Source organism: Mobula hypostoma, chromosome 21 (assembly GCF_963921235.1).
Source record: "Mobula hypostoma chromosome 21, sMobHyp1.1, whole genome shotgun sequence".
Lineage (NCBI taxonomy): Eukaryota > Metazoa > Chordata > Chondrichthyes > Myliobatiformes > Myliobatidae > Mobula > Mobula hypostoma.
The window spans coordinates 62496844-62520687 of record NC_086117.1 but is presented as its reverse complement, the minus strand read 5'-3'; the positions used below and the strand labels follow the sequence as shown (position 1 = coordinate 62520687).

General features: G+C 42.7%; 1 protein-coding gene across 1 annotated transcript in view; it reads right to left on the bottom strand.

The window, feature by feature from the left end:
- Window positions 1–23844, bottom strand: part of LOC134359719 (phosphatidylinositol 4-kinase alpha-like) — a 95068-nt gene that overhangs the window by 60780 nt on the left and 10444 nt on the right. The window contains exons 2-3 of the mRNA XM_063073237.1: window positions 15525–15641; window positions 8172–8265 (exon numbers count right to left, since the gene is read on the bottom strand). Coding sequence (XP_062929307.1) covers window positions 8172–8265; window positions 15525–15641 — 211 coding nt within the window. The remainder of the gene's footprint in view (window positions 1–8171; window positions 8266–15524; window positions 15642–23844) is intronic.

Genomic DNA, 23844 nt, shown 5'->3' with positions numbered 1-23844 from the left:
GGAATTTGCAGTGGGAGGGGAAAGATCCAATTGTCGTGGTCCATATGGCTGTCAACAACATAGGTACATCGAGGAAAGAGGTTCTGCTGAGGGAATTTGAGCAACTATGGACTAAATTAAAAAGAAGAACCAAAAAGGTGGTAATCTCTGGATTACTATCTCAGTCACATGCAAATTGGCACAGGGTTAAGAAGATTAGAGAGTTAAATGCATGGCTCAAGGATTGCTGTGGGGAGAAATGGGTTTGAATTCTTGGGAAACGGGCACCAGTATTGGAGAAGGAGGGTGCTGTTCCGTTGGGACAGGCTCCACCTGGACTGTGATGGGACCTGGATCCTGGTTAATCGTATAACTAGGGTTGTGGTTAGGGCTTTAAATTAAATACCAGGGGGTGGGTTCAACAGATTGGAGAAGTATGGATAAAGTAAATGGGAAAAAAATAGATAAAGATGAGGTAAAACCAAAAGTTAAAAAATAGAAAAGTAAAGGTGGAGTGCAGGAAAGTCAAGTGCATAAAAGAGACAAGGATTACTAGATTTTAAGGACACAATGAGTGTAAGGGCACTTTATCTGAATGCCTATGGTATTTATAACAAGGTCAGTGATCTTGCAAATGCAGCATAAATCAGCACAAAGGGGTATAGTTTAGTGGCCATTACAGAAGTGTGATTGCAGGGTGGAGAGAATTGGGAATTAAATATCCAAGGATATCAGGTAATACGGAAAGATAAGGCAGGAAGGTAAGGGAGGTGGGGTAGCACTCTTAATTAAGGATGAGATCAGGGTGATACTGAGAGATGATAAAAGATCTAAGGAGCAGAATGTGGAATCCATCTGGGTAAAGATTAGGAATAGTAAAGGGAAAAAAAATCACTGGTAGGAGTTGTCTATCAGCCACTGAATAATAACATTTCAGTGGCATAGGCAATAAACAGAGAAATATCTGAGGCATGTAAGAATGGAACAACAGTTCTCATGGGGGAGTTTAACTTGTACATAGATTGGCTGAATCAAGTTGGTTGAGGTAGTCTTCAGAAGGACTTGATAGAATGCATCTGTGATAGCTTTCTTGAACAGCATGTTACTGAATCTACAAGAGAACGTGCTGTCTTGGATCTGGCCCTGTGCAATGAGACAGATAAAATTAGCAATCTTGTAGTTAGGGATCCATTTGGAAAGAGTGATCACAGTATGATTGAGTTTCTGATACAAATGGAGGGTGCAATAGTTTGATCTATAACAAGTGTATTATGCCTAAATAAAGGAGACTACAGCGGGATGAGGGAGTTGTTGGATAGGGTAGAATAGGAACACAGGCCATATGGTGGGATGGTTGATAAACAGTGGAAGACTTTCAAAGAAATTTTTCACTGTGCTCAACAAAAGTATTTTCCAGTTGAAAGCAAGGACAGTAAGGGTGGGGAGAGCCAGCAATGGATAACTAAGGAAATAAAGGAAGGCATCAAACTAAAAGCTTGTGCGTACAAAGTCGCCAAGAGTAGTGGGAAACTGAAAGATTGGGAAAACTTTAAAAAGCAACAAAGAACCACTAGGCAAGCAATAAAGAAAGGGATCACAGATTATGAAAATAAACTAGCACAAAATATAAAAACCGATTGTAAAAGTTTTTATAATTATAAACGTGGAAAAGTGTGGCCAAAATGAATGCAGGTCCCTTGGAAGACGAGAAGGGGGAATTGATATTGGATAATGAGGAAATGGCAAAGGCTTTGAATGACTATTTTGCGTCAATTTTCATGGTGGAGGACACATCTAACATGCCAAAGAGAGATGTTATGGATGTAATGGGAGGCGAGGACCACAGTACAACAGCTATCACTAAAGAAGTAGGTTGTGCAAACTTGTGGGCCTAAAGATAGATAATTCCCCTGGTCCAGATGGAATACATCCCAGGATACTGAAAGAAATGGCAGAGGTTATAGTTGAGGTGATAATTTACCAAAATTCTCTGGACTCTTGGTAGGCCCAGGCAGATTGGAAGATGGCAAATGTCACACCACTGTTCAAAAAAGGATGTCGGCAAAAGGCACGTAACTATAGATAGTTAGTTCAACATCTGTAGTTGGGAAAATGCTTGACGCTATCATTAAAGAAGAATTAGTGAGGCATCTGGAAAGAAGTGGATTTATCATGCGGACACAGCATGGATTCAGCAAAGGTAGGACCTGTTTGACAAACTTACTGGAGTTCTTTGAGGATGTAAACAAGCACAATAGATAGAGGGGAACAGATGGATGTTATTTACTTGGATTTCCAGAAGGCGTTAGATAAGGTGCCACAATAAAGACTTATCCATAAGATAAGGATACATAGAGTTGGGGGTGATGCTTTAGCTTGGATAGAGGATTGGCTAACTCATAGAAAGCAGAGAGTTGGGATACATGAGTGGTTCTCTGATGTGGCAATCAGTGATGAGCAGTGTGCCACAGGGGTCAGTGCTGGGCCCGCAACTGTTCTTGATATACATTAACAATCTGGAAGAGGGGACTGAGTGTAGTGTATCTAAGTTTGCTGATGACAATAAATTAGTTGAAAAGCAAATTGTGCAGAGGATACTGAGAATATGCAGAGATATAGATAGGTTAAGTAAGTGGGCAAAGGTCTGGCAGATGGAGTACAATGTCAATAAATGTGAGGTCATTCACTTTCGAAGGAAAAATGGATGATCAGATTATTATTTAAATGGTAGAAGATTATAATATGCTGCTGTGCAGAAGGACTTGGGAGTCCTTGTGCATTAATCACAAAAGGTTGGTTTACAGGTGCAGCAAGCTATCAAGAAGGAAAATGAAATGTTCATAAATCCTGCCTCTCAGAATCTTCTCTCTTTCTTTACTGTCCTGCTTTAGTCAGTTTTCAGGATATAAACTTAACTTTCATAAGAGTGAACTTTTTCCTTTGAATAATTTGGTATTAGTTAATACTAACCTTCCTTTTAAAATTGTAAGAAATCAATTTACTTGTTTGGGCATAACAATTACTAGGAATTACAAATTCCTTTTTAAAGAAAAATTTTTTACACTTCTGAATTATGTTAAGAAGGCACTATCGAATTGGTCACTCCTCTCTTTATCGTTGATTGGCCGAATTAATTCTATTAAAATGAATATTTTGCCTAAATTTTTATATTTATTTCAGGCTGTACCTGTTTTTATTCCTAAATCTTTTTATGATTCTCTGGATTCTATTATATCTTCTTATATATGGAAAAATAAAATTTCTCGATTAAATAAAGTTCATCTTCAAAAAGCTAAAAAAGAATGGAGGTTTAGCCTTATCAAATTTTAGGTTTTATTACTGGGCAGTCAATATACAGAATCTTATGTTATGGTTATATTATATTAATCAAGAGGACTGTCCGGTCTGGGTTTCCTTAGAAGCTAATTCTGTTAATAAATTTTCTATCATTTCTCTTCTCGGATCCTCAATTCCTTTATCTTTAAGTAATTTAACTGATAATTTTGTAGTTAAACCCACTTTGAGGATTTGGGTACAATTTAGAAAATATTTTGGTTTATTGAGTTTTTCACTTTCAAGTCCCATTCTTTCTAACTATTTTTTAAACCTTCTATGACTGATATAGCTTTTAAAGAGTGGAATAGATTGGGTATTAAATGTTTTCAGAATTTGTTTGTTGGAGATAGTCTCTCTTCATTTGAACAACTGTCAGCTAAGTATAGCCTACCCAAAACCTACTTTTTTCGATATTTACAAATTAGAGACTTTTTGTGTTCTCAAGTACATACATTTCCTAAAAGTCCAGATAAGAATTTACTTGATACAATTTTTAACTTGAAACCCTTCCATAATGGATCTGTATCTAATATTTATGGTATGTTGTTGGGAATGAGAAATATTCCTTTAGACAAAATTAAAAATCTCTGGGAACAAGATTTACAGATTCCAATTTTTGAGGACATTTGGAATGAAATTTTTAAATTGGTTAATCCCTCATTGTTATGTGCCCATCATTCCCTTCTACAATTTAAAGTGGTTCATAGGGCCCACATAACTAAAGATAAGCTGTCTCGTTTTTATTCGGATATATCTCCCTATTGTGAATGATGTAACAATGGAGAAGCTTCACTAATTCATATGTTTTGGACTTGTCCGAGTCTTGAAAAATATTGGAAGGAAGTATTCCAAACTTTTTCAGTGCTTTTCAAAGTAAATCTTAAACCTAATCCTTTGACTGCCTTTGTTGATATTGTTGAAGGAAATGATATTATTTTGGAGGAGCATGATTTGCATATTTCTCTTATAGCCAGCAGGGCATTCTTGCTTAAGTGGAAGGATGCCACTCATTGGTGAAATCATGTTACATCATGCTTAGATTCAGAGAAGATTCGCTGTTCAATTTCTGAACCTAGACAAGGTTTTTTAACATTGTGGGGGCCTTTTCTGAATTATTTTCAAAATCTTTGATTTGCTATTAAGCACAGATGTTGACTAACAATATGTTTTATTATATGATAAGGATTTTTTCCTTTTCTTTTTTTTAACCAAACAGCTGTTTTTTTTTTCTGGTAGTGGGTTTAGATTTTTTTTGTATAATAGAATTATCTCTCTTCAATATTATGTTTAAATTTAATGGTCTGAGTCGATGTTCCCTCCCTCCCTCCTTCCTAATGTATATGGATATGGGGTAATGAGACTACATTTGTGATTTCAATATACTGTAATCGATATATATTATATATCCTACTGTACTCTGTATTCTTTTATGCAAAAAATCAATACAAATATTGAAAAAGAAAAAAGAAAGGATCTTCTTCATCATTTTACCAACCACTGAAGGAAGACTCACTGGTCTATAATTTCCTGGGCTAGCTCTACTCCCTTTCTTGAGAAGGAGATCCCCTTTTGGAGTTCATCCCTGATAACTGTGAGGTGGTTCATTTCGATAGGTTAAATATGATGGCAAAATATAGTATTAATGATAAGACTCTTAGTAGTGTGGAGGATCAGATGGATCTTGGGGTCCGAGTCCATAGGATGCTCAAAGTTGCAGCCCAGGTTGACTCTGTGGTTAAGAAGGCATATGGTGCATTGGCCTTCATCAACCATGGGATTGAGTTCAAGAGCTGAGAGGTAATGTTACAGCTACATAGGATTCTAGTTAGACCCCACCTGGAGTACTGTGCTCAGTTCTGGTCACCTCACTACAGGAAGGATGTGGAAACTATAGAAAGGGTGCGGAAAAGATTTACAAGGATGTTGCCTGGATTGGGGAGCAGGCCTTATGAGAATAGATTGAGTGAACTTGGCCTTTTCTCCTTGAAGCGACGGAGGATGAGAGGTGACCTGATAGAGGTGTATAAGATGATGACAGGCATTGATTGTGTGGATAGTCAAGAGGCTTTATCCCAGGGCTGAAATGGCCAACATAAGAGGGCACAGTTTTAAGGTGCTTGGAAGTAGGTACAGAGGAGATGTCAGAGGTAAGTTTTTTATCCAGAGAGTGGTGAGTGCATGGAATAGCTGCCGGCGACTGTGGTGGAGGCGGATACAATAGGGTCTTTTAAGAGACTCCTGCATAGGTACATGGAACTTAGAAAGATGGAGGGCTACGGGTAACCTGAGGTAATTTCTAAAGTAAGTACATGTTCAGCACAGCATTGTGGGGCGAAGGGCCTGTATTGTGCTGTAGGTTTTTTGTGTTTCTACCAAAGTTATTTCTCTGGTAGGTGAGACTAGGGCTGAAAGCCTCAAGATTTGGGGGAATAGATTTAGGATGGTGATGAGGTGGAACTGCTTTTCCCAGAGAGTGGTGAAGCTGTGGAATTGTCTGTCCAATGAAGCAGTGGAGGCTACCTCAGTAAATATATTTAAGACAAGATGAGTTAGATTTTTGCATAGTAGGGGAATTAAGGATTATGGGAAAAGGCAGGAAGGTGGAGATGAGTCCATGGTCAGAGCAGCCATGATCTTATTGAACGACGGAGCAGGCTTGACAAGCCAGATGGCCTACTCCTGCTCCTATTCCTTATGTTCTTATGTAATTTGTTTTTTTTTCCCTGCACATTTAACAGTCTTTTTAAATGGGTTTCTTTGTTTTGTGGCTTTTTGTAAGGAGATAAATCTCAAGGTTGTATATAGTACCCAAACTTCGATAATTAATGTACTTTGAACTTTAAAATTTGACTTCAGGAGGAGGAAACTGAAGGACCATTAGCCAGTCCTCATCGGAGGGGATCAGAGGTGCAGAGGGTCAGCAATTTTAAATTCCTCTGTGTTTTCATTTCAGAGGACCTGTCCTGGACCCACACGTAGGTGCAATTACGAAGAAAGCAGGGCAGTGCTCTACTTCGTTAGGAGTTTGCAAAGTTTCAGCATTATATCTAAAACTTTGACAAACTTCTATAGATAAGCAGCAGAGAGTACATAAACCACTTGCATCACAGCCTGACATGGAAACACCAATGCCCTTCAACGGAAAATTATACAAAAAGTAGTGGATACAGCCCAGTACGTCATGGCTAAAGCCCTCCCCATCATTGAGCACATCTACACAGAGCGTTGTCAGAAGAAAGCAGCAGCTATTATTAGAGATGCCCACCACCCAGGTCATGCTCTTTTCTCACTGCTGAAGGTGGTACAGGAGCCCCAGGACTCACACCACCAAGTTCAAGAACAATTATTATTCCTCAACCATCAGGCTCTTGAAACAAAGGGGATAATTTCACATGCCCCATCACTGTACTGTTCCCACAATCTGTGGACTCACTTTCGAGAACTCTTCATCTCTTGTTCTCGATATTTATTGCTTATTTATCTATTATTATTTTTTATTTTTCTTTTGTATTCGTACAGTTTGTTGGCTTTTGTACACTGGTTGTTCGGTCTGTTGTGTGCGGTCTTTCATTGATTCCATTATGGTTATTGGATTATTGAGTTTGCCCACAAGAAAATGAATCTCAGTGTTGTATATGGTGACATATATGTTCTTTGATAATAAAATTACTTTGGCCCACTTTCCTCACAAGAATGCACATGATCATCTCTGTATATCAGAGTATACAGGTCTCTCCCGCTGCATCTGCAAACCCATGCAGGATCACACACGACTTGGAAGGGTTAAACAAAACTAGGAATTTTATTAACGAAAAAGACAAAGCAAAACAGCAGAATTTATGAGGTCTTGGATAACTCAAAATAAATCGGCCTGAACTTCACTTGGCATGGAGCAGGACAACTGAGACCCCAAGGGATTAGCACTGTCCCTTTAAATACATGAAAGAATCAGTACCCAGCTGATAAAACCGCAGACTAATTACATGCTAACAAGTAACTATTCTAATAAAAGACAGAAGTCCAAGGTTACTTAATTGGTCACCAGCAAAGTCCTGGAGAATTAATTGGAAGTTTGCAATGGCAATTGCAACTTCAATGTAAAATAAAGAAAACCTAACAAAAACACATTAAAGATCCCCAAAGAGTAACAACATATTATAATACATTATAAAACACTGAGAATACAAGGAAAAACAACTGTAAAAAAAAACTCAGAGCCCTCGGAATACTCTACCGACAAGCCAAGGTCATGACGCAGCTCAGCTGAAGGTCAACTTGTATTTAATCAGAATCAGGTTTAATATTAACTTTAAGAACAATCATAATAAATAAACAACAGTATTTCTAATTGCAACTAAATCTTAAGAAAGCCTGTCTGAGATACCAAAATGCTGGGCTATGGACTGTAGTTTTCTGATGACATCTAGATCAAGGTCTATTTTGGGGGCTTTTGCTTACATGGTGGGGGGAGGGGCGGTCAGTGTTTCTGCTGGTGTTAAGTGGGGGGAGGCGGCAGCGTAGAGAATCTACATTTCTGCTGCTGCTTATGTGTGGGAGGATGAAGGGGAGAGAGGAGGCTTTCAGGTTCTGGTGTTACTGCCATTCATTCTTTGGACTTCTTGTTTGGTGGATGTCTCTGAAGAGTAATAATTTCAGGTGCATATTGTAGACATTCTCTGATGTTAAATTGAACCATTTGAACTTGCAAATAAATATAATTTCTCCTTTATATTTTAAGCCCCATGAATATAAATTCACAGTAGACCAGCAATTACTACCATTTCAAACCCGAAAGAGCTAACATTAATACTTTCCTTATTCTCTTATAACAGGCGACATAATTGCGATGGCATTACCTCGATGTTTTCTCCCTGAGCTGTCTTCAATCCACTGTACTTTGGGTAATCCTTTCAGGAGGCGGAGCAGATAAGGGACGACGGTTTCTTTGTGCTGCGAGAAGTAAGATCAAAATTTGTTAACAACAGGAAATCTACAGATGCTGGAAATTCAAGCAACACACATAAAAGTTGCTGGTGAACGCAGCAGGCCAGGCAGCATCTCTAGGAAGAGGTGCAGTCGACGTTTCAGGCCGAGCCCCTTCGTCAGGACCTAAATTTGTTACCTGGCTACCAGGTTGACAGCACTGAAGCAGACCTAACATCTGCCAATGAGAGCTCTCAGGAGCACTTGGGTTGATCAGTGAAATAGGTTGGTGATTAAAACTGGTGTTATGTGGGGGTTAGTTTATCTGTTGATCCAAAGGAGCTTCCATCAATTGGCCCGTTGGCAGCAGCTCTTTTCCATTGGTTACCTTGTGTCCCACAGCACCAGTCTGGTTTCAGGAAACTCAGCGGTATAAGAATAGAACGTATGGGGGAGGGGGGCGGCTCAGTCTCTTTCCTTCATCCCCAGGGCCCGCTTCACATCGAGGTCACTGAAGAACCATTGGAAACCAGAGTTTAACGGTCCAGCCCACTTGCACGCTTAGCTCAGTACTTGTTTATTTAATATTTAGTTTTGTAGTTTGTGTAACTCGGGGGGACATAGACGTTCAGAGAGACTTAGAGGGTCAGGATCCTGTGTCATGAAATACAAGAGAAATGGGGACTGTTCACTGTTGCAGCCTTCCTCCACTTTTACTGCCAGTATGATGTGTCATCATCTTCCCCCAGCTTCACTGTTGAGATCTTGGTTGGATTGCTATATGGGTCCTCCCCCTTGAACTTACTGCCATGACCCTGGTGACTCTACCAGAAGCTAAGCACCAAGCAGCTAACCTCCAGACAACATCACTCTCGGGATCTCAGGAGTTCACAAGTGTCCCCACCACGACAAGGTGGGGAGGAGGATGAAATATAGAAAACTATATGAGATCTCACACATACACACACACGTGCACACACGCGCATATGCACGTGCGCACGCACACACACACACACACACACACAATAAATACAGTGAAGGGCTCAGCCACTTCATTTGCTCGAAGCACATGTGCAAACGCGTGAAGTCTAGGAAAGGCTAACACCATTTTGATTTACATAAATGGTGCCTGAAGACCACTATGAAGAACGTTTTATTCTGGAGTCTTCCTCTTCCTTTCTTGCCTTGATCATAAGACCATAAGATATAGGAGCAGAATTAGGCCATTTGGCCTGTCGAGTCTGCTCTGCCATTTCATCTTGGCTGATCCATTTTCCCTCTCAGCCTTAATCTCCTGACTTTTTCCCCCATATTCCTTCATGCCCTGACTAGTCAGAATCTATCAACCTCTGCCCTAAATACACCCAATGACTTGGACTCCACAGACGCCTGTGCTAACAAATTCCACAGATTCATCACATGCTAGCTAACGAAATTCCTCCTCATCTACCATTCTAAATTGTGCCAGCCCGTGGTATAGTGATATCAGCACTGGACTTCGAGGCGAATGATCCCAAGCTCGAATCCGTCTGGCTCCTTGCATGCTTTCCATCCGTGCTAGGTTGAGTGTCAGGCTAGCAACTCAGCCTCACAAAAAAAAAACAGTCAAATGCCAAAAGGAACAACAACCATTCTAAATAAACACCCCTCTATTCTGAGGCTGTGTCCTTTTGTCTTAATACTCCTCTCCAAATCTACTTCATTGAGGCTTTCACCATTCAATAGGTTTCAATGAGATCACCCCTCATTCTTCTGAATTCAAAGGCTCCTCACATGATAAGCCTCTTAATCCTGGAATCATTTTCATGAACTTCCTTTCATGGAGAGAAACCTCTCTAACGTAAGCAGATCTTTTCTTAGATAAGGGGTCCAAAACTGCTCTCAATCTTCCCATTGAGGTCTCACTGTGCTTTATAAGGCTTCAACAAATAAGGCCTCTCGAAATAAATGCTAAAGTTGCATTTGTCTTCCTCACCACCAATCAACCTGCAAATTAGCCTTTAGGGAATCCTGCACGAGGACCCCCAAAAACCCTTTGCACCTCAGTTATTTGAATTCTCCTTCCATTTAGAAAATAGTCTACCCTTTTATTTCTTCTAGTACATGAACATATTCTTCTCGACACTGTATTCCACCTGCTACTTCTTTGCCCAGTCTCCTATCTAATGCCTTTTGTAGCCTACCTGTTTTCTCAACACCACCTGCCCTGCACCTATCTTTGTATCGTCTGCAAACTTGGCCACAAAGTCATCAATTCCATCACCCAAATCATTGACATATATCTTAAAAAGGAGCAGTCCCAACACAGACCACTGTGGAACACCACTAGTCATCAGCAGTCAAACGGAAAATGCTCCCTTTATTACCACTTTTGGCTCCTGCCAATCAGTAAATGCTGCATCCATGCTAGTACCTTTCCTGTAATACAATGGGCTCTAGTTAAACAGCCTCATGTGTGGCTTCTTCTTCTCACTCCAACCCTCCCCTCTCCACTGACACCAGCAGCCTCCCTCCCCGTCCCCCCTCTGATCCCACTTCTCATCCGTGCCGAGTCTTTACCATCCCCTCCGACCTTCAACTGTCGGAGGCAGAACGCTCTGTCCTCAGTAAGGGCCTCACCTTTGTCCCCCTTCGCCCACACCTCAGTGAGTTCCACATTTGCCATGACGTGGATCTCTTCTTCTGTCGGCTTCATCTCCGAGCCTACTTCTTCAGCAGGACTCTCCCACCCCCACTGATGACCCCTTCTCCCGTCTTCAACCCTCCACCTCTTCATGGACACCCGGCTCTGGTCTTCTGCCTGCTCTGGATCTCTTTATTGCTAACTGCCGACAGGACATCAACCGTCTCGACTTCACTGCACTTTGTTCCCATTCCAACCTCACTCCTTCGGAACGCTCTGCTCTCCACTCCCTCCGCACTAATCCTAACATTATTAAACCCGCCGATAAGGGGGGTGCTGTTGTAGTCTGGCGTACTGACCTCTACCTTGCCGAGGCACAGCGACAACTCGCGGATACCTCCTCTTATTTACCCCTCGATTGTGAGCACACTAAGGAGCACCAAGCCATTGTCTCCCACACCATCACTGACTTTATCCGCTTAGGGGAATCTCCCATCCACTGGTACCAACCTTACAGTTCCCACACCCCGCACTTCCCATTCATACCTCCTAACCGAGATCCATAAACCTGCCTGCCCTGGTAGACCTATTGTCTCAGCTTGCTCCTGCACCAATGAACTCGTTCCTGCATACCTCGACACTGTTTTATCCCCCTTTCTTCAATCCCTTCCTAGCTATGTTCATGACACTTCTCACGCTCTGAAACTTTTCGATGATTTTAAATTCCCTGGCCCCCACCGCTTTATTTTCACCATGGATGTCCAGTCCCTATATACTTCCATCTCCCATCAGGAAGGCCTCAAAGCTCTTCGCTTCTTTTTGGATTCCAGACATAACCAGTTCCCCTCTACCACCACTCTGCTCCGTCTAGCGGAATTAGTCCTTACTCTTAATAATTTCTCCTTTGGCTCCTCACACTTCCTCCAAACTAAAGGTGTAGCCATGGGCACCCGTATGGGTCCTAGCTATACCTGCCTTTTTGTTGGCATTGTGGAACAACCTATGTTCCAAACCTATTCTGGTATCTGTCCCCCACTTTTCCTTCACTACATCGACGACTGCATTGGCGCTGCTTCCTGCACGCACGCCGAGCTCGTTGACTTCATTAACTTTGCCTCCAACTTTCACCCTGCCCTCAAGTTTACCTGCTCCATTTCCGACACCTCCCTCCCCTTTCTAGATCTTTCTGTCTCTAGCTCTGGAGACAGCTTATCTACTGATGTCTGCTATAAGCCTACTGACTCTCACAGCTATCTGGACTATTCCTCTTCTCACCCTGTCTCTTGCAAAAATGCCATCCCCTTCTCGCAATTCCTCCGTCTCCGCTGCATCTGCTCTCAGGATGAGGCTTTTCATTCCAGGACAAAGGAGATGTCCTCCTTTTATAAAGAAAGGGGCTTCCCTTCCTCTACCATCAACTCTGCTCTCAAACGCATCTCCCCCATTTCACGCACATCTGCTCTCATTTCATCCTCCCGCCACCCCACTGGGAATAAGGTTCCCCTGGTCCTCACCTACCACCCCACCAGCCTCCAACATGTAATTCTTCGTAACTCCCACCACCTCCAACGGGATCCCACCACTAAGCACATCTTTCCCTCCCCCCCCACCTCTGCTTTCCACAGGGATCGCTCCCTACACGACTCCCTTGTCCATTCGTCCCCTCCATCCCTCCCCACTGATCTCCCTCCTGGCACTTATCCTTGTAAGCAGAACAAGTGCTACACATGCCCTTACACTTCCTCCCTCACTACCATTCAGGGCCCCAGACAGTCCTTCCAGGTGAGGCGACACTTCACCTGTGAGTCGGCTGGGGTGATATACTGCGTCCGGTACTCCCGATGTGGCCTTCTATATATTGGTGAGACCCGACGCAGACTGGGAGATCATTTCACTGAACACCTACGCTCTGTCCGCCAGGGAAAGCCAGATCTCCCAGTGGCCACAAATTTTAATTCCACGTCTCATTCCCATTCTGATATGTCTATGTGTGGCCTCCTCTACTGTAAAGATGAAGTCACACTCAGGTTGGAGGAACAACACCTTATATTCCGTCTGGGTAGCCTCCAACCTGATGGCATGAACATTGACTTCTCTAACTTCCGCTAATGCCCCACCTCCCCCTCTTACCCCATCTGTTATTTATTTATATACACACATTCTTTTTCTCTCTCTCCTTTTTCTCCCTCTGTCCCCCTCACTATACCCCTTGCCCATCCTCTGGTTCCCCCCCCCCCTTTCTTTCCCCCTAGGTCTCCTGTCCCATGATCCTCTCATATCCCTTTTGCCAATCACCTGTCCAGCTCTTGGTTCCATCCCTCCCCCCTCCTGTCTTCTCCTATCATTTCGGATCTCCCCCTCCCCCTTCCACTTTCAAATCTCTTACTAGCTCTTCTTTCAGTTAGTCCTGACAAAGGGTCTCGGCCCGAAACGTCGACTGTACCCCTTCCTAGAGATGCTGCCTGGCCTGCTGCGTTCACCAGCAACTTTTATGTGTGTTGCTAGCATGTGTGGCACCTTGTTAAAGGCCTTCAGAAAACCAAGTACACAACATCCTGCTTGTTATTTCTTCAAAGAATTCCAAGAGATATATCAGGCAAGGTTTTCCCTTAAGGAAACCATGCTGACTTTGGCCTATTTTATCATGTGCCTCCAAGTACCCCAAAATCACATTCTTAATAATCGACACCAACATCTTCCCAATGACTGAGGTCAGACTAACTGGCCTGTAATTTCCTGTCTTCTGCCTCTCTGCTTTCCTGAAGAGTGGAATGATTTTGCAATTTTCTTGTCCACTGGAACCATGCATTGATTCTTGAAAGATCAGTACTAATGCCTCCACAATCTCTTCAGCCACCTCTTTTAGAACACTGGGATGCAGATCATCTGGTCCAGGTGACTTATCTACCTTCAGATCTTTTATTTTCTCAAGCACTTTCTCCTGAGTAATGGCAACTTCACTCACTTCTGCCCCTGATACTCTTGAACCTCCAGCATACTGCTAGTGTCTTCCAACATGAAGACTGATGCAAAATATTTATTCAGTTCCTCCAGCATCATTTTCCAGTGGTCCGATATCTACTCTCACCTCTGTTTTACTCGTTATATATCTGAAGAAAATTTTAGTATCCTCTTTAATACTATCGGCTAGCTTACCTTGATATTCCATCTACCTTTTCCTTCTTTGTGACTTTTCAGTTGCCTTCTGTTGGTTTTTAAAAGCTTCCCAATCCTCTAACTTCTCACTAATTTTTGCTCTATTATATGCCCTTTCCTTGGCTTTTACATTGGCTTTGACTTCTCAGCCACAGTTGAGTCATTCTCCCTTTAAAACACATCTTCCTCTCTGCGCATTCCTAATTGTTCCCAGAAATTCCAGCCATTGCTGCTCTGTCATCAAGCTAGTGTCCTCTTCCAATCAGTTTTGGCCAGCTCCTCGCTCTTGCCTCTGTAATTTCCTTTACTCCACTGATACAGCTGACTTTAGTTTCTCTTCTCAAATGGCAGGGTGAATTTGATCATATTATGATTGCTAAGGGTTCAGTTACCGAAAGCTCGAAAGCTCTCTAATCAAATCCGTTCGTGCACAACACCCAATCCAGAATCCCTGTTGGCTCAACCACAAGCTGCTGTGAATAGCCATCTCGTTGGCATTCTACAAAGCCCCCTTTTAGGGATCCAGAACCAACCTGATTTTCCCAATCTACATACATATTGAAATCCTTCATGATTATTGTAACACTATCATTTTGACATGAATTTTCTATTTGTAAACCACATCTTTACTACTGTTTGTGGGTATGTATAAGAACTCCCAACAGAGCCTTTTTACCCTTGCAGTTTCTTAGCTCTACCCATAACGACTCTACACCTTCCACTCCTATGATACTTCTTTCTAATGATTTCATTTAATTTTTTACCAACAGAGCCACCCCACCCCCTCTGTTGACCTGCCTGTCCTTTTGATACAATGTGTATCCTGGGACTTTAAGCTCCCAGCTATAATCTTCTTTCAGCCATGATTCAGTGATGCCTACAACTTCATGCATGCCAACCTGTAACTGTGCTGCAAGTTCATCTACCTTATTTTGCTGCTGTGGATGCCAGGTCATCGGGCGGATTTAAGGCAGAGATTTATAGGTTCTTGGCTGGACATGGCATCAGAGATTACAGGCAAAGGCCAGGAACTGGGTTTGAGGAGGATCAGCCATGATTGAATGGCAGAGCAGACTCGATGGGCCAGATGGCCTAATTCTGCTCCTATGTCTTATGGTATACTGTGTGCATTCAAATTTAACACTTTCAGTCCCTTTTCAACTTTGCCCCTCTTTTACACTGCAACTCAACCCGTTGACTGTAATTTTGCCCTATCATCAGCCTCTCCTTGCTCGCAGTCTCACTGAACACTGCCTCTTAAATCAACTGTCCCATCCTCAGTACTATCACTCCAGTTCCCACCCTCCTGCCAAATTAGTTTACATCTTGATGAAGGGTCTCAGCACAAAACATCAACTATGTATTCATTTTCATAGATACTGCCTGACCTGCTGAGTTCCTCCAGCATTTTGCGTGTGTTGCTATAAAATACAATGTGCGACCTTTGACAACTCTAATTGAAAGGGTACTAAAGCACTTTTGAAAGCATATTAACTAAATGTCTCACCTGAAGGTTTGATTCCGTCAAAAAAATGCCCAGTGCAATAACTGCATCTCTCCGTCGCTCATCCAGCTGGAAGTTGCCATGGAAATCCACAGGGGACATGCATAACAGCTTTTCCACCTGCAAGAGAAAGCAGATTCAATCTTCTCCATTGCAACAAACCGCACAATGCACCACAATTGTACTGACAGTCTCATATATAACATGCATAACATTCTCTGCAAACTGCTTTTCCCAAAAGCTCCCTTCTGGAAAGCACTGTAAGACCAGTAAAACAAAAACTTCAGAACATCTTAAAGCTTTCTTCCCCAAGGCAGTCAATCTGTTTAACCACTCCAGTTAGCCCTCCACATACACATCTCCTTCCATGACCCTTATCAGTTAAAACCGCTTTTTATAATGCTCTTTACACTGTAAATGAGATGTAGGGGATAGCACCTCTGGTGAAGGGGCTTGTCATGTCCATTCTGGGGCAGTTCACTCACCTTTGGTTCCCACTGGACACTCTCACCTGTGACTCCAAGTACCTGTTTACACGTGACAGTGGCCACATCCTGGTACACCACTTTGGTAGGCGGGCTAAACCAGGTGAGGGTAGCCGGCGGGCCTCATACCCTGGTGAGATAGGGATATTCCTGTCCTGGCATGTGAAGTCAGCTCTGGCGTGCTGGTTAGATGAGATTTACAGTGAGATCCAACAGCCAGGAAGATAGTACTGCAATGCTCCATGGAGAACGAAGGGCATGACAAGGCACAAAAGGTGTCATGGTCACCCACTGCAACTAAGGAAGTACCTAGTTTGTGAAACTTGTTCAAACCACCGGACACAGACTTCTGAGGTCGAGAGAGTGGAACTGCTTCAGTATCATGGTTCTTCCACTTTAAAAATTCTCCTACATGGGTTTCCTGTCAACAATGAACAACCACCACTACACTGTAATTACATGTGGGCACTTACTTATTTATGCATACTTTATTCAATATCTATTCAACCTGTTCATTGTAAATTTTTTAAAGTATATATAATTCTTTATTTTTGTCAGACCATAAGACATAGGAGCAGAATTAGGCCATTCAGCTCATCGAGTCTGTTCCGCCATTCCAACATGGCTGATCCCAGATTCCACTCAACCCTATACACCTGCCTTCTCACCACATCTTCTGATGCCCTGACTGATCAGGAAACCATCAACTTCTGCCTTAAATAACCACACGAACTTGGCCTCCACCACAGTCTGTGGCAGAGGATTCCACCGACTTATCTCTCTCTGACTACAAAAATTCTTCCTTACCTCTCTTCTAAAGGGTCGCCCCTCACTTTTGAGGTGGTGCTCTCGAGTTCTTGATATCTTCACCATAGAAAACATCCTCTCCACATCCAGCTTATCTAGTCCTTTCAACACTAGGTAGGTTTCATTCTTCTAAATTCCAGTGAGTACAGGCCCAAAGCTGCCAAACGCTTCTCATATGTTAACCCGTTCATTCCTGGAATCATCCTCGTGAACCTCCTCTGGACTCTCCCCAATGACAACACATCCTTTCTATGATATGGGGCCCAAACTGTTGACAATACTCCAAGTGCAGCCTGATTAGTGTCTTATAAAGCCTCAGCATTATCTCCTTGTTTTATACTCAATTCCCCTTGAAATAAATGCCAACATGCTTTCTTTACCACAGACTTAACCTGTAAATTAACCGAGAGTCTTGCACGAGGACTCCTAGGTCGCCCTACACCTCTGATGTTTGAATTTTCTCAACATTTAGATAATACTCTGCACTATTGCACCTTTTACTAAAATGCATTATCATACATCTCCCAACATTGTATTCCATCTGCTATTTTTTGCGCAGTCTTCCAACTTATCTAAGTCCTGCTGCAATTGCATTCCCTCCTCAGCACTACCTACCCTCCAACTATCTTCACATTATTCGCAAACTTTGCCACAAAGCCATCAATTCCATTGTCCAAATCACTGACGAATGACATGAAAAGTAGCAGTCCCAATACTGACTCCTGAGGAACACCACTACTCACCAGCAGCCAATCAGAAAAAGCCCCTTTTATTCCTACTCACTGCCTCCTGTCAGCCATTTCACTATCCATGTCAGTATCTCTCCTGTAATGCCAGAATTTTATCTTTTTAAGCAGCCTCACGTGCCTCAAATACCTTCTGAAAATCCAAATAAATGACATCCACTGTCTCTCCTATGTCCACCCTGCTTGTTATTTCCTTGAAGCACTTTAACAGATTTGTCAGGCAAGATTTCCCTTTACAGAAACCATGCTATCTTTGACTAATTTTATCATTACTTTCCAAGTACCTCAAAACCTCATTCTTAATAATAGACTCCAACGCTTTCCCAACCACAGAAGTTAGGCTGACTGGCCTATAATTTCCTTTCTTTTGCCTCTCTCTTAGAGTGGAGTAACATTTACAATCTTCCAGCTCTCCAGGACCAGAATCAAGTGATTCTTGAAAAATCATGACCAATGCATCCGCTATCTCTTCAGCAACCTCTCTCAGGACTCTGGGCTGTAGTCCATCTGGCCCAGGTGACATCCACCTTAAGACCTTTGAGTTTGCCTAGCACTTTTCCCTTGTGATAGAAATGGCACTCACTCCTGCTCCCTGACATTCACGGACTTCTGGCACACTGCTACTGTCTACCATAGTAAAGACAGACGCAAAGTACCCATTAAATTCATCCGCCATTTCGTTGTCCCCCATTACTACCTCACCAGCATCATTTTCCAGGGGTCTAATGTCAATTCTCGCCTTCCTTTTACTCTTTATATAAATGAAACAACTTTTGGTATCCTGCTTTATATTATTGGATAGTCTGCCCTCATATTTTATCTTTTCCCTTCTTATAGCTTTTTTAGTTGCCTATTGTTGGACTTTAACTTCCCAATCATCCAACTTCCCACACACTTTTGCTACCTTATATGCCCTTTCCTTGGCTTTTATGCAGTCCTTAACTTCCTTGTCAGCTACAGTTGCCTACCCTACCATTTGAGAACTTCTTCCTCTGTGGGACATATCTATTCCACGCCTTGCGAACTATTCCCAGAAACTTCAGCCATCTCTGCTCTGCCATCATCCCTGCCAGTATCCTCCTCTAATATACCTGTGGATTCTGCTGAATGTTTTTGTTTTTTTTTGCATGTTGTGCTCTGACCAACACACCATAGCAAGTTCCAACTAGATGAAAAAGTTTTGGTAAATAAAGTTGATTCTCAATCCATTTAGCACATTTACATGAAATTCTGTCAGAGGAAAGTAGAATCCATTATCAGGGATCCCCACCACCCAGGCCATGTTCTCTTCTCACCGCTGATGAACTCACACCATCAGGTTCAAAAGCAGTTACTACCCCTCAAACATCAGGCTCTTGAACAAAGGGGAAACTACACTTATTTGCCCATCCATTGAGCTGTCCCCATAATGAATGATCTCACATTAAGGACTCTTTATTTCATGTTCTCATTATTTATTGTTATTTACCTATTTTTGCATTTGCTCAGTTTTTTGTCTTCTGCACTCTGGTTGATCTTTCATCGATCCTGTTATAGCTACTATTCTATAGATTTGCTATGTATGCCCACAGGAAAACAAACCTCAGGGTTGTATATGGTGACATGTATGTACTCTGATAATAAAAATTACTTGAACTTTGAACTTGAAATCCATAACACACTAGTAGGAAGATTGATGAACGCAAATCAAATTGTAACCGCTAAGAGGTAATGTGATAAATAGAACCATGCTATAAAATAGTTACCTCACAAGAGGCTGCCATTCTGCTTATCACAAAATATCAGAACTGTTCTCTACATCCATTCACAGGCCCTTGCTCTGTAGCTTTGCAAACTTCTTGCCACCGTATGTTCATCCAATTCTTTTTCAAAGCCCATCATGGATCCACCCTCCACTTTATTATAATTAAAACCCATGACACATTTGAATAACTTATACCAGTCATAGTCATCATCATCATTATGTGCCATGTCATATGACCTGGGCAATCATTGCCTATCCATGGTCATGATTGTTCTTGGCAAATTTTTCCACAGAAGTGGTTTCCCATTGTCTTTTTCTAGGCAGTGTCTTTACAAGACAGGTGACTCCAGCCATTATCATTACTCTTCAAAGATTGCCTGCCTGGCGTCAGTGGTCACATAACCAGGACTTATGATATGTACCAGCTGCTCATAGGACCATCCACCACCTGCTCCCATGGCTTCACGTGACCCTGACTGGGGGAACTAAGAAGGTGCTACACCTTGCCCAATTGTGACCTGCAGGCTATCAGAGGGAAGGAACATCTCACACCTCCTTTGCTAGAGACATAGCTCCACCCCACCACTTGGCCACTTCATTATAATGTTACTAAAACACACAAAACAAATATTAATAAGTATACACATTTGAGTAACCTCTACCAGTCATAATACTGGACAGAAACTGAAGGATAAAGTAAACTATTGATGTAGAGGGTTTCTGGGATGTTTTCAGTACAAACAATGCAGTATCACAGCAACAACATAATTTCAGAAGTATTTTATATTAGACATAAATTAGATTTACTCGTCTCTGCATTGAACAGAGGCTGTAGCCTGCAACTAAGGGGCTTTTGAATTAGCTGAGGACTCATTTTCATTCTAAGAGATCCATCAGCAAGAAAAGCAGTACTACAATGCTCCATGGAGAATGAAGGTCATGACAAGGAACAGAAAACATCATGGTCATCATGGCAACCAAGGATGAACCCTGTTTGCGACGCTGGTTCACACCACTGGATTTGGATTTCTGAGCGGCTGCGAGAGTGGAACTGCCCCCAGTGCCTCAGCTTTCCCACTTTAACAACTCTCCGGCACAGATTTCCTGTCATCATTGGACACGATGGTAATCAGCTATGAATGCTCTTTGCTCATGTCTATTGTTTGCACAATTTGGTGGTTGATAGTCTTGTTTTATTTTAATGGATACTACTGGATTTCTTAGTTTTGTGGCTGCCTGTAAGGAGACGAATCTCAAGATTGCATACAGTATAGATACTTCAATAATAAATGTACTTTGAACTTTGACTTAATATTAGTACAGGCCAAATATTAGGTAAAAACTAATTATAGCAAGCAACCAGTATATTTTCCTTATAGCTCTGGAGATGGGCGGATCAAGGGTCGGTGTCACAACAGGAGACCCATGTGTCATTGGGGGAGTCAGGATATCTGCTATGGGCCCGAAGACCCAGGATCTTTGCGATCTTCAGGCACAGAGCTAGAAAAATGCGACATAACGAACGATTAACATCGTAAACCAGTGAGCTGTTTGTTATGTCTCCCTGCTCGCTGGGAAAATGGAGAGAGATTAGGGGGCGAAAGAGAGAGAATATGCAGTATGTCGAATGCTGGATGAAATGCGAAGTCTTTGGGGTAAATCTAAGTCTGTGTCTTTGCTATTGCTTTGTTCATGCTGAGTGCTCGGTGGTGGTACTGACGCTTCCTTTTTTTTAACCGGTGGAGGGAGGGGGGATTGTTTCTCGCTGCTGCTTACATGCGGGAGGGAGGGGAGCTGGGGGAGGGACTTCGGGGTTCTTATGATTATCTGTCGTTCATTCTTTGGGGCACTTCTCTGCTTTCGTGGATGTTTGAGAAGAAAAAGCATTTCAGGATGTATATTGTATACATTTCTCTGACATTAATTTGGACCTTTGAACCTTTGAATTATTCTGATGTGTAGAGATTCTGACAATGCTATCCAAACATACAATGCAGAATCAGAATCAGGTTTAATATCACCAACATACGTCGTGAAATTTGTTCACTTTACGCCAGCAGTACAATGTGATACATGATAGATGTACAAAACAACTGAATTACGTTAAGTATATATGTATATCAAATAGTTAAATTAACATAAATAGTGCAACAACAGAAATTTTTAAAAAGTAGTGAGGTAGTGTTCATGGGTTCAATGTCCGTTTAGAAATCGGATGGCAGAGGGGAAGAAGCTGAGAGTGTGTCTTCAGGCTTCTGTATCTCCTTCCTGGTGGTAGCAATGAGAAGAGGGCATGTCCTGGGTAGTCAGAGTCTTTGATGATGGATGTCGCTTTTTGAGACATCGCTCCTTGAAGATGCCTTTGATACTGCAGGAGCTAGTGCCCGTGATGGAGCCGACTGAGTTTACAACTTTTTGTAACTTACTTCAATCCTGTGCCCTAGCCACCCCACCCCCATACCAGACAGTGATGCAGCCAGTCAGAATGCTCTCGTATGCACAAGTTGTTATGTTTTGTATCTTCAAAACATTAAACCAATTCAAAGGAAGACACAGGGGTCCGAAATGTGAGTCTAACTTAAGCAGGGCACACATGTATCACATGGTAGCGTAATGACGTATGCAATTCACATATTTATACATATAACCCATAACGAATTATTTATACCAACAATAATGCTCAATCAACCAATTTTTTATGAGATTACTCAAATATTACTGAACTATTCAATAGGTTTCTCCTCACATTAGTTTTATTTTATACTTGTGACTCAGTTTAAGATGGAGGCAAATCGATGCGACGGGGCTCGGGTCTGACAGTGAGGAACAAGCCAAGCTTTGACCGATTTAAGCACCAAGCTGTATTGAAAAGGTCGGGTTTGGGCCAAAAGGTTGGGTTGGGCAGGCGGTCCCAGGCCGAAGAGCGTCTTGAAGTGGCAGTGCCTGAGTCCAGGAGCGATGAACGACCAGCTGTAATAGCTGATTTAAGAGGTCAGATTGAAAAGGTCAGGGTGTCGGGGCCAGAGGTGAGGGATGGGCCACTCTTCAACTTGCTGCCCCAAGAGGTTTACTCGTCTCTGTGCTAAACTGAGGCTGTGCCTGCAATTAGCAGGTTCCTAGATTGGCTGAGACCGGCTTTGTCACTGTAGACTCTCTCGTGAACATCAGTATGCAATTTGCTTCCTTTTATTGTTTGCATGATTTGTTTCTTTCTTCTGCACAGTGGGTGTTTGACAGTCATTCTTATGGGTTCTATTGGGTTTCTTTGTTTGTGGCTGCCAGTATGATGAATCCCTTTTACTTTCACACTTCCCTGTGATTTATCATTCTGTTGAACTTCCTCTGCCTCAGGACAGCAGCCAACAGAATCAGAGTTGCCAGTCATCCTCTCTTCTCTGCAAACCACCACCCGACGCCACCCCAGGTCAGAAGTGGGGATGTTCGCAGATGACTGCACAATGTTCTGCACCATTCGTAACTCCTCAGATAGTGAAGCAGTTCACACCCAAATGCAGCAGGACCTGGCTTGGGCTGACAAGTGGCAAGTAAATGCTGATTTATACTTGTGCGCACCAGCTTACACCGTAGCCGACGCAAGTGGGCTACGCCGTTGTGAGCATTTCTACTTGTGCGTTGGTATGTCTGCATCGCTCTGCAATTCGGGCACATCGCGCATGTGCACGTCACGTATTCGCACGTCACACATGCCCACACACCTGCCCGTGCAAGGCTTCATGGTCATGGTAGTCCTTCTCGGGGTAAACAAGTTTAAAGCGAGCGTCTTTTTTCGTAAAAGCAAAATGTGTCCTCATAATTTCGGAGGTCTGTAAAGCTTTATGGAAAGCATTGCAGCCAGAGTTCCTTCCCTGCCCTTCAGTTGCCCAATGGGAAGCTATTGCAGCGTAGGAGGAAATGCGATGCTACCAAGCTGAGCAATCATAGTTGTTGCAGTCTGCACTGCCGCGACTCGTAGTTACATTTTGGGAGAGGTACGCGTCAGGCTACAGCGTAGGGATCCGCGTAGGCACTGTGCAGGGTTCGCGGCTACGCTGTACCTACAGCGTCAATTTGACACACAAATATAAATCAGCCTGAACATTCGAGCCACACAAGTGCCAGGCAATGACCATCTCCAATAAGAGAGGCTCTAACCATTATCCCTTGACATTCAGTGGCATCACCATCACTATCAACATCCTGGGTGATACCATTGACAGGAAACTGAACTGGTCTAGCCATATAAACACGGTAGCTATCAGAACAGGTCAAAGGCTAGGAATCCTGTGGCATGTAACTCACCTCCTGACTCCCCAAAGCCTGTCCACCATCTACAAGGCTCAGGTCAGGAGTGTAATGGAATACTCACCACTCGCCTGGATGACTGCAGCTCCATCAACACTCAAGAAGCTCGATACCATGCAGTACAAGGCAGCCCACTCGGTTAGTACTCCTTCCACAAGCATCCAAGCCCTCCACCATCGACAAACAGTTGCAGCAGTGTATACTATCTACAAGGCAGCAACTTCCAGACCCATGACCAC